Genomic DNA, 15103 nt, shown 5'->3' with positions numbered 1-15103 from the left:
TTAATGGCATATGGGAAAATATTGCTAAATCAGAGGAATAAAATAAGTGGTCTTTGTAGTTGCATTTTTAAAAGATGGTTTGGTTTATTATTGGAAATATCAACTATTGGAAGACTAATGTATAAAACTAGATAAAGAATAATAAAATGGTCTTATTAAATATTTGAAACATTTTCTTTCTTTTCCCTGCCATATTCTCACAGCTCAGCTCATTTCATATGTCGCATTTCTCCATCCCACGAATTTCAAGCCCCAACATCTTCTATACTCTGAACCCTATCTCCCACCTCATCACCCACATGGATCCTAAGAAAGTGACAAGCTTTCCAAGGAGTCAATCAGCAGAGAGCCACTCTTCCTCTTCCTGGTCACCTTCCTGTAGGCAACTTCCTGTTATTCCCTCTGGAAACAAGTTTCCCCCTGTCATTCACATCTCAAAAGCACAACTCCAGCAGGTGAATGCATCTTCATTTTCATCAAAGCAACTACACTGTTGGTCATTTGAAAAGTTTTACAGTTCCGAATTATTATGCAGGGCTGAGATTTGGTTTATTTGTCTGAGTAGGAAAACTGAAAGTTGGGAGATATAGCTTTTTTGAGAAAGTCATTTTAAAGAAGTAAATTGTTTTAAAACGATAGCAAAAATCTTCACAGGATAGATCAGAGTGAATCCAGCTAATCTTTTATGTAGAAGATAAAATTATTTTTCAGAAATTATGAATGACTTTTTTGTAGTTTAAAGTTTGGGGAATAGTTTCAATAAATAAGACTCAAAATTAAAGCTTTTAAAATTAAAACTGATATATAAGTGTTACATATACAAAAAAGAGAAAGATAAGGTCTAATTTATTGATTGAGAAGGTAAACATTTGCATTTTTCTTTTTTTAACAAGTAGAATGCTAAAATACATATTGTTCAAGACACGGGTTTAATAATAGGAATCAGTAGTATTAAAACTGTCAAATGGAAAACTCCAATTAATCTTTAAGAACACAATACTTAAGCTTTCTTTCTTTCAGAAGAAGTAGTCTCATAATAGATGTTATCCATATTATTTTAACATAAGAAAAATAACTTTATATTAGTAGAGCACAATGATGATTAATAATTAAAGCTTAACCTCTAATTTGACTCCATCCCACCATAAACATTACCATATGTAAAATTCATTTCTGCATGTAACTTTTTTCTTTTTATATAAAATACTATTTCTCTCAATATAAATTTTTGTTTCTAATTGAATATTATTGGGCAACGATAAAAAGGATAAAAAATATTCCAAAGGTCAAATTTTCTGTCTATAAGCCACATTTTCTATGCAGCAAGAAGTAATCTTTTTAATAGATTTCATACATTTTAGCCCTTGCTGTTTTACCTTGTTTATGGTGAAAACGCAGTTATTATTAAAAATTGTTAGTCTTAATAATTTAGGAGTTAGCACTCTGATCCTGGGCATTAACTGCACAATCTTACATAATGGCCATAGGATCCAAAACAAAGCAAGAAATAATATCTCAATTTTTTAGGATGATTATTTGCTTTTTAATGAAAGTAACTGTATTGCAACAAAAGCTAAACATATATTTAATATTTGAAAAATAAACAAAGAATTGAAAGAAGAAAAAATCCTGGATGTGTCTAATCTGTGTAGGTATCAATTCTATATATATATATAAAAAACCCTGATAAATGTTTGTAGCTAATAAATGATGTCTATATTTGAATACATCTACTGTAACCTCTCACTTCTTTGGTGCTACATTAATTTTTTCAATCAAATCAATTTGTTATCTATTTAAAGAAAAGAATAGCCTTATTATCTGCTTTGTGGTAGCTAAAGTCATCTGAAATGTTGCAAAATCACTAAATCTAATGAGAATTCTGAATGCAAGAATCTATTGGAATCCAATTCAGAATTGCAACTGAATGAAATCATCCGGTTTTCCAGATTACTGTCCCATCATTATATTTTTTCTTCTTTCATGGCATTTTCTTCCCCTTGTTTCTTCTTCTCCTATTTGTATCTGTTTAAATCGAGTATGGAGCATTTTTATTTTTATTTTTGAGGACAACATTCCTTAAGGAGCCCAAACTGCCGGTAAGTGGAGCCAGAGCACAAATTAAATAGGGCCAATCCTTTTCTTTTTCTTTTTCTTTCCATTGTTCCTTGATTTCATTGATGAACAAACATCTAGGAAAACCTCTTGATTTTTGTAAAAGATTATGAATATTTTTCTTTACACATTTTTCATAACTTCCTCCTCTTTTATCACATCAAGGAAATCTCTTTATTTCTCAAACACACTGTTTATTTTTATCTCTTCTTGATCCCGAGGGAAAAAATATATCCATCTGCCACCTTAACTTGGATTTTTCTTTTCATTCTTACACAAGCTTTTAAAAAACTTTTGGGTAATAAAGTGATATTGTTGGTTTATATTAGATTTTTAATGTGTCACACTCCAGTTTTGATTCCAGCTGGGATTTCCTCCAATTCTGCCATTTATACATTTATTGTGCATGTTATGAACAGTGTGCATCATCTGATTAACTTACTTATTCTGAGCTGTTATGTTTCTCCAAATTCAGCTCATAATAATTGTTAAGATTCTTCAAAAGAATAATCAAGTGTTTTGGCACACTATTTAGCTGTCTTACGATCAATATTCTGGCATAACTCATGTCACAAAGCAAAGATAAATCATCTTATGTCTCTTATTTCATTATCTACTTCATTATATTAGCTGTGTGATCTCATCTGTCCCCATTTTTTTTTGAAGTTTGATTTTATTTGGGATTTCTGTTTTCATAATTTGTCTGTATTCTTCCCTATAAGTTCTTTAAGAAAACTTTCCTTGTGTTAGATATGAAAGCAGTCTTGGTTTGATAATTTGCACATTCTTTTGAATTTCCTGTCTTTGGTGTACAGATGCACGCCAGTCTCTTCCAGTCTTTGGGACACAGTGTCGTTCTATATTGTTAACATTGTACAGCTACTATTCTGGATTACCTTTCCTGTAACAGTTTTAAATAGTTCAATTAATCTGTTCTTTTTTTTATTTGGCAGCTGGTCTGTTCCTGTATTAGCTTAGTTTCTGTAAAGTTGATTTTTAAGTATGTTCTCTTTTTGAAAATGTTTCTGACATTCCATAATCCGTTTTATAAAAGTTTTCAATATAGTTGTCCCATCTTATTTTGCCCTCATTTGCCATTGTTATATCTCTTCTGTGATTACTTTCAGGTATTTCACTTTAGCTGTATACTTTCTTATGAATTCTCCTTAAATAGGCCTCTTTTCTTATTATTTGTTAACATCCTTGCTTAAGTTATCTTTTCCTTTATGGTTTAACAGTGGAATTTTGCATACAGTTGTCACATATCTTCCATGCATGTATGCAAAGGAATATTTTGTGTTCTAGGAACAGGGACAAACCTGTCAGGAGGAGAGGATTTTTACAGTTGAAGGCACTGATAAAGGTCAGTGCCTAGTGAAGCAAGTAGAGGGGAAAAGCTGTGCAGAAAGATAAGTAGAAAACAAATTGGGACAGTGATTATAGAAACAGATTCAGTAATAATCTGAAGCAGATGCGAGAAGCGTAGGGGATATAACAGACTATTTTTACTCTGATGCAAAATAGTTTGATAAATGTTGAAGACAAAAGGCAAACATTTAAAGCACAACAAACAAACAATAAATGATCTATGAATTAATCAGATTTTCTGCTGTGTATAGTTACTGTTCGTTATTAAGTATATTCTTATAACATTTCTTATTGGAAATAACTTCAAAATAGTTCATAAGATCACTCAGCCACCAAATGATGACAATGATGTCAAAAGACTGACACCATTGATGCTTATGGAATTTATAGGTCATGTTTCCAATAATTCTCACTAAGCACCACCAATATATATATTTCTTATAGACTGAAACTACAATCTGGTGTATCTTTACACCAAAGTAAAGTTGAGTTTTCAGTAAAAAGGTATAAGATTAGACTACTTAGGCCTGCCTTATAGCCCATTAAAACCTTAACAAGAAAAGGAAATAAAATAAAATAAAATAGAAGGTTGCAAATAGATTTTTACATTGTGTTATTTAGAAATGAAAGTACATCAGTTAAATTAAAAGCATGTAAAAAGGACTTACTAGAGTAAATAGAATAAGGTGGATAAAGATAGATACATTTAGAGAGCGAGAATAAGTGATTTTGATAAGAACAGTTTGAATAAAACAATCATCCTATTGTTAAATGATCCCAAATTGGACTGAACACTTCTCTTCTTTTTCATTGTATTCAACATATAATGAAAAAGAAATTAACTACTGTTTTGAATATGATTTGATAATATATGGTGATGTCAACAAACAAATAATTTATGGTCAACTCATTATTTAAATATTTTCTTTACAGGTTACAATCCCCAGGCCATCAATGGCATCCACACAGTCTACTTCTGAGAGTTTTCATTACGGGCAGCATCTAGACAAGAAAGATCGGGATCCTCGGGTTTTGGAACATACAGTGGAACTTTCCTCCCCTAAGGAGAATGTTGCTGCCTTGGTTGAAGCAAATGGTGCATTGACTTTTAGCAGCAGTAGAACAGATTTAGTTCTCAAATTAGATTGCAACCAAGGGACACTTGATAAAGATGTTGATGAAGGCATTGAAAATCAGAATAATAGCCAAACAAATTTCCTTGAACAATACATGAAGAAACAAGAAGGAAGGGAAAACGTGAATCTTGTTGAAGGAATTGATGACAAAGAGCCTTTCATTGCTTGTGAAGATGCCGTTGAAATACAAATTAAGGAACCCTGCTTAACTGCTTCAAGAAGCACAGAATCTGTTTTGGATGGACCTCAGGTTATTACAGACCCAGAAGAACCAAGACCTTTAGCCAGCTGCTCCTTACTAAATCAGGGTACAAAACAGGAATTACAGAAACAGTCAGCTGCTGAAACATCAGACGTTTCTCTGTCAAGAAGCACTGACCTATTTGCTTACAAACAGGAAAGTCAAGAAATACAAGTACATGAAAATGGCTTCCATGATGAGGATATTGATCATGCTAAGGAATTGCAATGCCAGCAAGTGAAACTTGCCACACTTTTGCATGAAACAGAAAAAGAAGAGCAAAGTATTCAAAGAAATGGAGAACTATTCTATTCTATTTCAGAGAATGAAACTTCTAGTCAGTCCAAAAGAGAATTAGTTAGATCGCCATTTGTAGCTAGGCAGAGTCGCATACCAGTTTTAGCACAAGAGCTAGATTCCTCATCAGAATCTTGTCCTGTTTCAGCAAAGGAGAAGCTACTTCTAAAAAAGGCCCACCAAACAGACTTGGTTAGATTATTGGTAGAAAAGCGACAGCTCAGATCTTTCCTGGGTGACCTTTCAAGTGCCTCCGACAAGTCACTGATGGAAACAGCAGTAGCAGGTCCCATGCCATTTTCAGAAGATGTATTGACCTTTTCCAAATTAACATTGGACACTCATTTGCGGAGTCAAGTACAAGAGAGCTTTTTGTCATCAAATAATCCTCAACCCAGAAAGAGCAAAATACCAAGACCTGTATCTTGGACTACTACAGATAATATTAGCACTTCAAACTCAGCTCAGTTTTTTCCTCGGCCACCCCCAGGAAGGCCACCAACAAGGCCTGGAGTAGAGGTTAGGTAAGTGCACACATCTATTTAAGCAATATGAAGTATACATCTGTATAGTATGACACCTTACAAATTGCACAGTCCTTGCAGCTTTAATTATTTGGTAGAAAGCATAAGTGCACATTCAAATAATTTTTTCTTTATTTAAAACTGAGGAAAGGTTTTATGAATTAACATTTGTAATCTGTGCCTGAAGTGGATTTGAGGTACTAGATTTCTAAATGTTTTGGTTCTCAGATTTGAGTTATATAATTCTAAGGAGATGATAAGAATTGTTTATCTCTATGTGGAGAAGTTGAATATAAAAACACTGATTCTTTCATTTTTATAATAAGCCCTCTGTATTGACATCTGTAGTGTATGTCAGTAATGTAAATGTCTATTCAATTATATTTTAAAAGCTGTACTTAATAGTCAGAAAATTTGACCTATAGCCTCACTGTAATATATCTTTTGATAATGCTGTTAGAATATACATTATGTTTTCTATTTGCTGTAATGCAGACATCAAAAATAACAAAATTAGATTTTATTTAAATAAGTGAAAGTGGCTTGGTTAGAAGAAAATAGAAATAAAATATTGTTTAAGTGTTTATATTCTATAATACAGTCAGTAAGTTATGATTTTAGTGTTGTGGCTAGGTGATAACATATCAGAACTCTATTTAATTTAATTTATCACATTTACTTGCCTGCCTATCTCATAAGAGCCTAATTTCGGGCAACAAACAATAATAAAAAGACTTAACAGACTTGAAATGAAATAAAATATAATAATAATAATAATAATAATAATAATAATAATAATAATAATAATAATATAAAAAATGCAACTTGCGTAAAAATGTGCCACGTGCAAACAAATTAAGCTGAACTAAACTAGTGCTACAGTTTGGAATTTAGAAGTGTATTTTTGAGCTCAAAAGAGAACACAGCACTTGGATGATTTTTGGAGATTTCATGATGTGGTTTGTGTGTCTATTCTGGCCCTCTTAGCAGCTTTTGATACCATCAACCAGTTCTGGGGACTGGGAGTGGGGCACACTGAATTGCAGTGGTTCTCTTTCTTTTTCCATGGCTGCTACCAGTCAATGCTAGTAGGGGAAGACAGGTTCAGCCCTAGAACCTTATTAGGTATTGTGAAGTTATTGGGAGAGGCCATGCATCAACATGCTCAGCCCCTGGAGCTATAAAGGCCTGTATGAGGAAAAAACAGGTCTGAATCAATCCTAGCAAAAGGAATTGTTTGTGGGTTTTTGGCATCTGGATAATTGACATTTCTGACTCTTGATGGGATAATATTCCCCTGCACAAATTTGGTCTGCAATTTGGGGTCCTCTTGGATTTATGGTTCTTGCTGGAGGACCAGGTGACAGTCGTGGCAATGAAGTCCTTTAAACAGATCTGCCTTTGCACCAATTGCACCCATTCCTGGACTGGGAGATCTTGCTCACAATCACTGATGCCTTAATCGCCTCCTGTTTGAATTGCTGCAATGTGTTCTACATGGGGCTTTCCTTGAAAATTATACGGAAGCTGCAATTGGTCCAGAATGCAGTGGCATGCACAGTTTTAGCTGTCCTGTGGTTTATTTGAGCAATAGTACAGCTGCATGAGCTGCATTGGCTTCCAGTTGTTTTCTGGATGCAATTCAAAGTGCTGGTTATTTTATTTATTTTTATTTTATTTATTATATTTATATGTTGCCCATCTCCTGGATAAGGTGATTCTGGATGGCTGTCATCCTTAAAGACATACATGGCACAAGGCATGTTACTTGGAGGACGATCTCTCCCTGAGGTTATCTGCTTATCCTACTAGTTTAGATAGTATTAATGTGCTCCAGATTCCCTCTCTTAAATATTTTTGGTGGCCACCTCAGTGGTTGCCACAATGCCACCAGAGATCAGAGAGCCCCCTACCCTTTAAGCCTCCCAGAAGGCTGTGAAGACATGGCTCTTTCCTCTAGCATTGAGCTAGCTGGGAGATTTAACTACCCCGAAAACAAGACACTGTCTTATATTTTTTTGAACCCTGAAATAAGCGCTTGGTCTTATTGCCATGCACTCAAAAGCCCGATTGGGCTTATTATCAGGAGATGTCTTATTTTGGGGGAAACAGGGTATAAGGATGCTTGATGTGGGATACGGGGGGAAAGGGAAATGTTTTTAAGTATGTTTTATGGATTGTTGTGAGCTGCCTAAAATTATTGTATGAGATAGGTGGCTATATAAGTGTTGTGAATAACATAAACTAAATAGCAAAAGTAGCAACCTGATTGCTAATAAATAGAATTGCATGTGGAAAAGGGTAATTCAGTTCTTTGCCTCCAACTCCTTAGGTATATCATCAGTGTTTTCCTCCTAATCTCATTATAGAATTATGTCTTCCACTTGACCAGCACCGTAGGAACAAAGGTGCTGTTTCACTGAATGTTTTGCAAAATCGTTCTTTGAGATATGCTACAGGCATAATCTGTAAGTAGTGGAATGTAAAAGCCTTCTGTAGTGGAACACTGGGAATATTAGCAAGATACGGATAGTCCTCTTTAAGCAACCCTACTAAAATCATGTGATCATGTCTGTGCTTACAGTTTTACACAAGACAAATGAGTACTAACTGACTGTATTGGCAAATATATGGCTGAGAGAGACACATACTGCAAAAGTCATAAATGCAGGCATTGGTCACAAAGTTACTTTGTAATCTTCAGGTTATTCCCACCCATATAATGCAAATAACAAGATTTAAATATGCAGGGTTGTTGAAGGCTTTCTAATTTCTCACAGTACCTTACCAATGCAAGATGGAATCTTAACAGAGATTGAGGATAGACCTATTTTCATCCTTAGACAGGAAACAGAATACCTAGGGGGAAGACATTGTTTGGGACTATTTTCAACTGAGCAGTAGCCTTCATATTCTCCTTTCCATGTAATATCTAAGCTATCACTTTGTCCTGAGATATTTCAGATGTGGTTACAAGTTGCCTTCCTTTTAACTTAAAAAAACCCCTTCAGGATAACTCTTATTGTACATCAGGTAGTTACTAAAACAATAGATAGATCAAATGTCTTCCACTTGCAGGAGATGTTAGATATTTGAAGGAAGAACATTGCTAGATTTTGTAGATGTTAATTGACCGTGTGTTTTTTCCATGTTACTTGTGCCAAAGTTCATTGCCTCAGTTTTATTCTTTCTCAATATTCAGCCAATGACCAGCAGTCTTTTAAAGCCAATCTTGATACAAGAGATAAGAGTCATGTCATCGGTATATATTAGAATTGAGATTTTGCATCTATTCAGTGAGCAAGAAAAAAAGCTTTGTGATTTCATAATCATTATAATATCATTAATGTAAAAAATAAATAGGAAGAGAATGAGTGGATAGCCTTGCTTAACAGCTTTCTCCAATAATATAGGTATATCATATATGTATATAATACAGACTGAGATTGCATGTTAGATAAAAGTTTTATATAGGTAAAAAGTTAGATATAGGAAATCAGTTATACTAAAATTTGCAAATATAAGCAATTAAGAAAACAGTTAATATATGTCAAAAATAAACCACAAAAGCTCCAGTTAAGCAGCAAAGTTAACACAATCTTAAAAAGTATAGATTGTTAAACTTTAAAAATCAATTTTGAATAATGATGTTTTTTCTTGTGTTCAAATAATCTTTGAGAAAGAGCTTCTTGGATTTCAACAAGAAAATCATAACATATTGGTGGTGTCCTTACTGTACTAACAATATATGTTCCTTTTTCCTACCCATCAAATTAACAGAATTTATATAGATTCATATAGGGGATGAATTGTATAGATTTCTTTCCTGTTTATTTATTAGTTTTTAATGCCTAACTTTGAGAAGATTCTAAGTAATATAAAATAAGCAATAGGACCACCTGAACAAGATTGCATCAATAGCTTTTTTTTAAAAAAAAGTTGGACTCCAGAAACAGCCTAACCAGAGTTAGGTTTTAAGAGACTTGTGGAATACTTGAAGAGTGGGAACCTTATGTATCTCTAAGAGGGATTCTGTTCCACAGGGCATGAACCAACAGTGAAGGAATGCTTCCTTGTTCCCACAAGATGATAGCATTTAACTAAAGGGACTTGGAGCATATTCACTCTGCCCAAGCATATTAGTCTAGCAGAAACAGTTGAAAACTTGAAAGGCTTTACAGATGATGACCAAAACTTTTAATTTCATCCAGAAGCTAACTAGTAGCCAGTGAAGCTCAAAAAGCAGCAATGACACATAGACATAACAAGGATCTCTATTACTCCTTCTGCACTGCATTTTAGACCAGCTGTAGCTTCTGAATTGTCTTCAAGGCAGCCCTGTGTAAAGAGAATTACAGTAATCCAGTTGTGAGGTGACTGTTAATGTAATGTAAACATTTTTAAGCCTAACTAAAGTTGAACATGGAAATACATAAAATATATGTAATATGACATATCCTGCATTAAAGAACAGAATGCAGAAATGACAAATTTCTTCTTTCTTTTCAAGGTTGCGGAGGTACAAAGTGCTAGGAAGTAGCAGTTCTGATTCAGACCTGATCTCCCGCCTGGCTCAGATCCTTCAGAATGGATCTCAAAAACCACGAAGCCCTTCACAATCTAAGAGTCCAGGATCTCCACATAGCCCCAAGACTCCACCCAAAAGCCCAGTCATTCCCAGACGCAGTCCCAGTTCCTCCCCTAGGAGCTCTTCTCTGCCTCGTACTGCCAGCTCTTCACCATCTCGGGGTGGAAGGCCACACCATGAGCAGAGAAGTTCATCCCCACATCTTGGAAGGAGTAAATCGCCTCCTAGTCTTTCAGGCTCTTCATCTTCCAGAAGATCCTGTCAACAAGAGCACTGCTACAACAAATCTAGCAAAAACGGTCTGAAAGGATCTAGTAGCTCTTGCCATCACTCTTCTAGCATTAAACCTCCCACTGGGAAGAACAAATCAGCCAATAAACTTAGCAGATAGGAACTGAATCTTGTCAGGTGTCAACCCCCCTCTCCATTCAATCTAATGCATGTTGTGTCTGTGTACTATGTATTTTAAAAAAGGGACCGTCTTCAAAGATTAGCATTTATCTTGACTTTTGGAGAAAAACTTTTCAGATGAATTATTTATATGGCTCACTTTGTATAGGAGTGGCCAGGCATTGCCCAAGAGTGGGCAGCAAGCAGATCAGGGAAGCTGGAGAGTGGAGATGGAGCAGCCAGAAAGTCCATCTGGAATCACATTGTTTGGGAGATTAGTGTTTTAATATGATTTTTCTTTCCTTTTTATTTATTAAAACAATAAGCTGACTCTAGATTTTCATCAAGGAAAATTATAAAACCTGAAAGAAATGTACTGGGACACTACTATGCTTGAGGTTTAATCAGCTGCTATGTTTTTAAAGATTTTAAAAAGCACATTATTTGGGACAGAAAATTCTACAAAGTCTTCTGTGTAATATTGGCCTTTTTCACAAACAATTTCACTTTGTTCATTGCCCACATTCCTTCTTGATTGATAATTATCAAAAGAAAAAAGTATTTATATAATTGCACAGGATTACAGCCCTGTATTTTAAGAGCTTGAGGTAACAACGTGTACTTATATTTACAGATCCCAAAGCTTCTATTATCTGTTTGGGTTCTGATCCATTTGATTACTTAACTGTTTATTCATTTCTAGGGCCAGTTCCAGTTATAAAATAAAAGTCAGATAATCTTAAATTATGGTAGAAATACAAAGGGTTTGGGATCATGTAACATCTTTATAGTTACATTAGAATGCAATCACTTCTCAGGGCATCACTGAGAGAGCCAGTGTAAAACTTAACTAGAATCTTTTATCTTTTATGAAATACTTCATTCACTTAACTTTACTACAATGTTCATCTCCAGTGTTATCAAACTGAAGAAGAGGTGAAATGTTTACACATTTAAACTTGAAACTTCATCCTTAATCTAGAAGAAAATTGAAGCTTTAAACCTCTTTATAAAAGTGACTGAAGTATGCTAGAGAAAATTAGCAGATCCTTTATTTTCTCTAGGAGGTAATACTTGCTAAGATAAAGTTACAGGACTGTGTTTGAAATGTTAAAGTATCTAATCCTATATTGTATAGAAAAAAGTAGTATGCGCATTTCCCAATATGTACAGAGCCAATACCTGACCAATAGTGCTGTATCTATGAAAGGGGATCGCAGCATCCTCATGATTTTGCCATAGTGTAGATGTACATGGTAGATTCCCTCCCACTTCCTTCAAAATATGCTTGATTTGAAATATGGAAAAGAGGACACTAAAACTTGTGTTTAAAGATAGTCTTCCATTTCCCCAAAATATTAGTTAATGAATAAGGTTGGCAATTTCTAGTTTTCCCAAACTTAGGTGTGATTGATTTAGATTGCCGGATTCAGAAATCAGTGATGGAACGGAATACAATGTAGAATGTAAAGTACCGTAAGTATGACCTGTTCTTTAAATGGAGATCTGGATTAGAAGAAGCTAAATATAAGAGGAATTTAGGAAATTACTGATCTGCTTGTTATAGTCATCATTCGCCTTAGCCAGCATAAATTCTTTTTAATTTAATGTTATTTTATTTGCTGCCAAAATTGTAACTCTGGATTAAAAAGGGAACATTTTCTCTGTGAGCTAACACATTTCTAATGCTGCATTGAAGCTGCACTGAATTCTCTTGTTCTGTCAGAATGTGTTGGAAATTTTTTACTCCTAAATATGTATTTTCCCCCATAAGTAATGTAGCACAGTGTGGAATCGTAGCCTCATTCAGGTTTCAAGCACTACAGAGGGAGTGCACTAGCTGGAGCATATTTGCTATACTTTGAGAAACTGAATGATTTAAAAGATCTGTTGTATTATATTGTATAATAGGTGCTATACCAATAATTGCATGTTCTTATAGTAAGTTATATATTATAAATATTTATAAATATATACATACATACACATATATGCTTCTATAAACTTTCCCGATTTTCCCATTACATTTGTAAAATTATGGACCACAGATCATGCTGTATTCTTTCAGTTACGTGCCTGAATTATATGCCCTTGGCCTTGCTATTCCTGTTTGCTGGCATGCACAAAGCTGAATATTTTTCATGCTCAGTTCAGAACAGAAAGAGTATTCAAAATGGAGTTGCTTGGCAATTCAGTGTTTCGTATCGGCATTGACAGTTCACTTTTACAATTCTGAATAAAATGGAAGGACTTTGAGAAACTATGTGTTTAATAGCCAAGGTCAGTGTAGGGTCTTGATTTTGTCTTTTCATCCTCTTTCTGTATCTTTCTAATCCCTTATGAGAACTTTTTCTGTTAAAGTGTGTGTCATGATACTGTTGGTGATAAATAGAAATGTGTGATATAAAAAAAGTCAAGACTTTTTCTTCATCTTGTCTTGCCAGCTTTTACCCCGGTTCTCTGCTTGTTGCAACAATGCAGGGACTCTCTCTTTAGGCTACTGACAGTAAAAAAAAAAGTCAGGTTTTTTAAAAACATTTATCAGCTCTATAGAGATACATTCAGCCAAGCACGTTATTCCAATAACTTAGGTGCTTGAAATATTCTACATGTTCAGCTCTTTTCCAATAAGTGCTTCCAGGGAATGTATTGTGAAGCTGTATATTTGAGTTGATACAAAAAACAACAAAGCTTTATCATTTCTTTATTATAATTCCTTTTTGGGGGATTGATATCAATTCATCTGGTTTCTCAAGTCCAACTTCAAAAAGCCTTCCTTTACATATAACCATTTTAAAATTATTTGCATAATCTGCAAGGTTTTTTTAAATATATATATATATATATATATATTTTACATTACACCTAAGGAATAATATTTCTAGACAGTCCCTGGAGGAACTCCTTCATAAATATGTCCAGAGCATCAGTATTGTAAGAACAGTTTCCCTTGCATGTATGGAGATGCATATCCCAAAGATTTATTTTCATGCTTTGCTGTCAGGGACAAAACAATATCTATTCTATGCATTAACAAAAAGAATGTTGTAGAAATATTATACATTTCTCTTACAAATGGTATATGTATCCCAATATTACCGTAATGTTCAGATTCTTTTCTGTTAAAATCATTTGTATTTCTTTCCATGTTGTAGAAATGCAAGGAGGCATGTTCCAGAGTAAATGGTCATTGTGGAAAGCACAGGTTAATGTCAATGTGTTTTTAATGTATTGAGTGGATTCACTTTTTAGTTTGTCATTCTGCCAAAACATAATATAATAGTTATTAGAAAACCAATGGTTTACTAACAAAGCTTTAAATTATTGTAATAGACTACTATCATCTCTCTCATCTTTCTGTAGTAATCAATGATTTTGTTACTAATGTGCATTGTTCTTTCTGCAACATTTACTGCTTCGGGAAGCAAACCAAAAAAGTATTGTGAGTTAATCTTGATTACAATACCTTTAGTTAATAAAATAATTGTGCTTGTAACTTTGAGAAAGAATGTATTAATTTAGTTTGTCTCAAATAGTAAGTTTCAAGATTAATGTTAGTAAAAGACAAGACAATTAATATGCATGGTTTAATCTGAATAAGCAAGTCCTGCCCTCCACAGCTTGAGCCAGAATAAAAAATGTTTTTTATTCTTTCTGTAGAGTTCATAGAACATTTAGCCAATTAAACTCAACGAGAGCACCATCTACCCTCATTCAGACCTGCTCTGTCGTATGAATGATCAGATGTTGATATACTGGCTCTGGCACTGTTGCTCTATGCTGAAAAGTTACTGCTTTAGGGATCCACATTATCCTGGGGTTTTAGCAAGAATTTAAAAAAAATATTCCTGCCAGACTGTTGAGGGTTGGTTAGGGGTGGTGGCGGCATAATTTTTTAGAATTAAAGGTACATTGCAGGCACATTAATTCTTACATCATATTTTTGTCTACAGTGTAATTGTACTGCATGGAGCCAAAAGCAGCTGAAACTTACCATCTGTAATGTCTTTGTAGGCAAATGCATACTCTTAGGACAAAACAAACAGATAGGTTTACCTTTGCATCAGAGATAATTTGTCCATTTATATTGTATTTGTATCAAAAACATGGAGCTCCAGGTCTAGTCTTCTTTGCTTAGGTTTCTTAAAAGTCAAGAAAATGCCTTGACATTTTGTTCTTGATAGTGTTCAGAAGTTAAATTTGCTTGGTCATCTTTTTCTTCAAGTAGGACAGCTCTAATCAGAGCTATAGGTCTTTGCTCTTAGAGTTTGAATAGATGTAGTTCTCTAATAGCTTAGTTGCTTCCTACAATAAATATAAACAGTGCCAGTTGTCTATTCTGTAATAGTAATCCGTGTAATATAAAAGCAGTTTCCAGAAGACAAAGAACAATAATTTTAATATATGGATACTGAATGATATAGAATATATACTTTTTAACACC

General features: G+C 34.1%; 1 protein-coding gene across 6 annotated transcripts in view; it reads left to right on the top strand.

Moving 5' to 3' along the window:
* TTBK2 (tau tubulin kinase 2) overlaps positions 1–10668 on the top strand; it is a 63210-nt gene extending 52542 nt beyond the window's left edge. For 3 of the 6 annotated variants that reach the window (XM_034417744.2, XM_034417745.3, XM_034417746.3), the window contains 3 exons: positions 204–455; positions 4417–5681; positions 10192–10668. In XM_034417744.2, the coding sequence (XP_034273635.2) occupies positions 204–455; positions 4417–5681; positions 10192–10660 (1986 nt within the window). In that variant the 3' untranslated portion in view covers positions 10661–10668. The remainder of the gene's footprint in view (positions 1–203; positions 456–4416; positions 5682–10191) is intronic. The other 3 variants (XM_034417747.2, XM_087882255.1, XM_087882260.1) reach the window with 1 other exon arrangement.
* The last annotated feature ends 4435 nt before the right edge of the window (positions 10669–15103 follow it).

This window comes from Pantherophis guttatus, chromosome 1, assembly GCF_059756535.1.
Source record: "Pantherophis guttatus breed Tessera chromosome 1, ASM5975653v1, whole genome shotgun sequence".
NCBI lineage: Eukaryota > Metazoa > Chordata > Lepidosauria > Squamata > Colubridae > Pantherophis > Pantherophis guttatus.
Note: the sequence above shows the minus strand (reverse complement) of the source record. Positions and strands in the feature narration are given on the sequence as shown.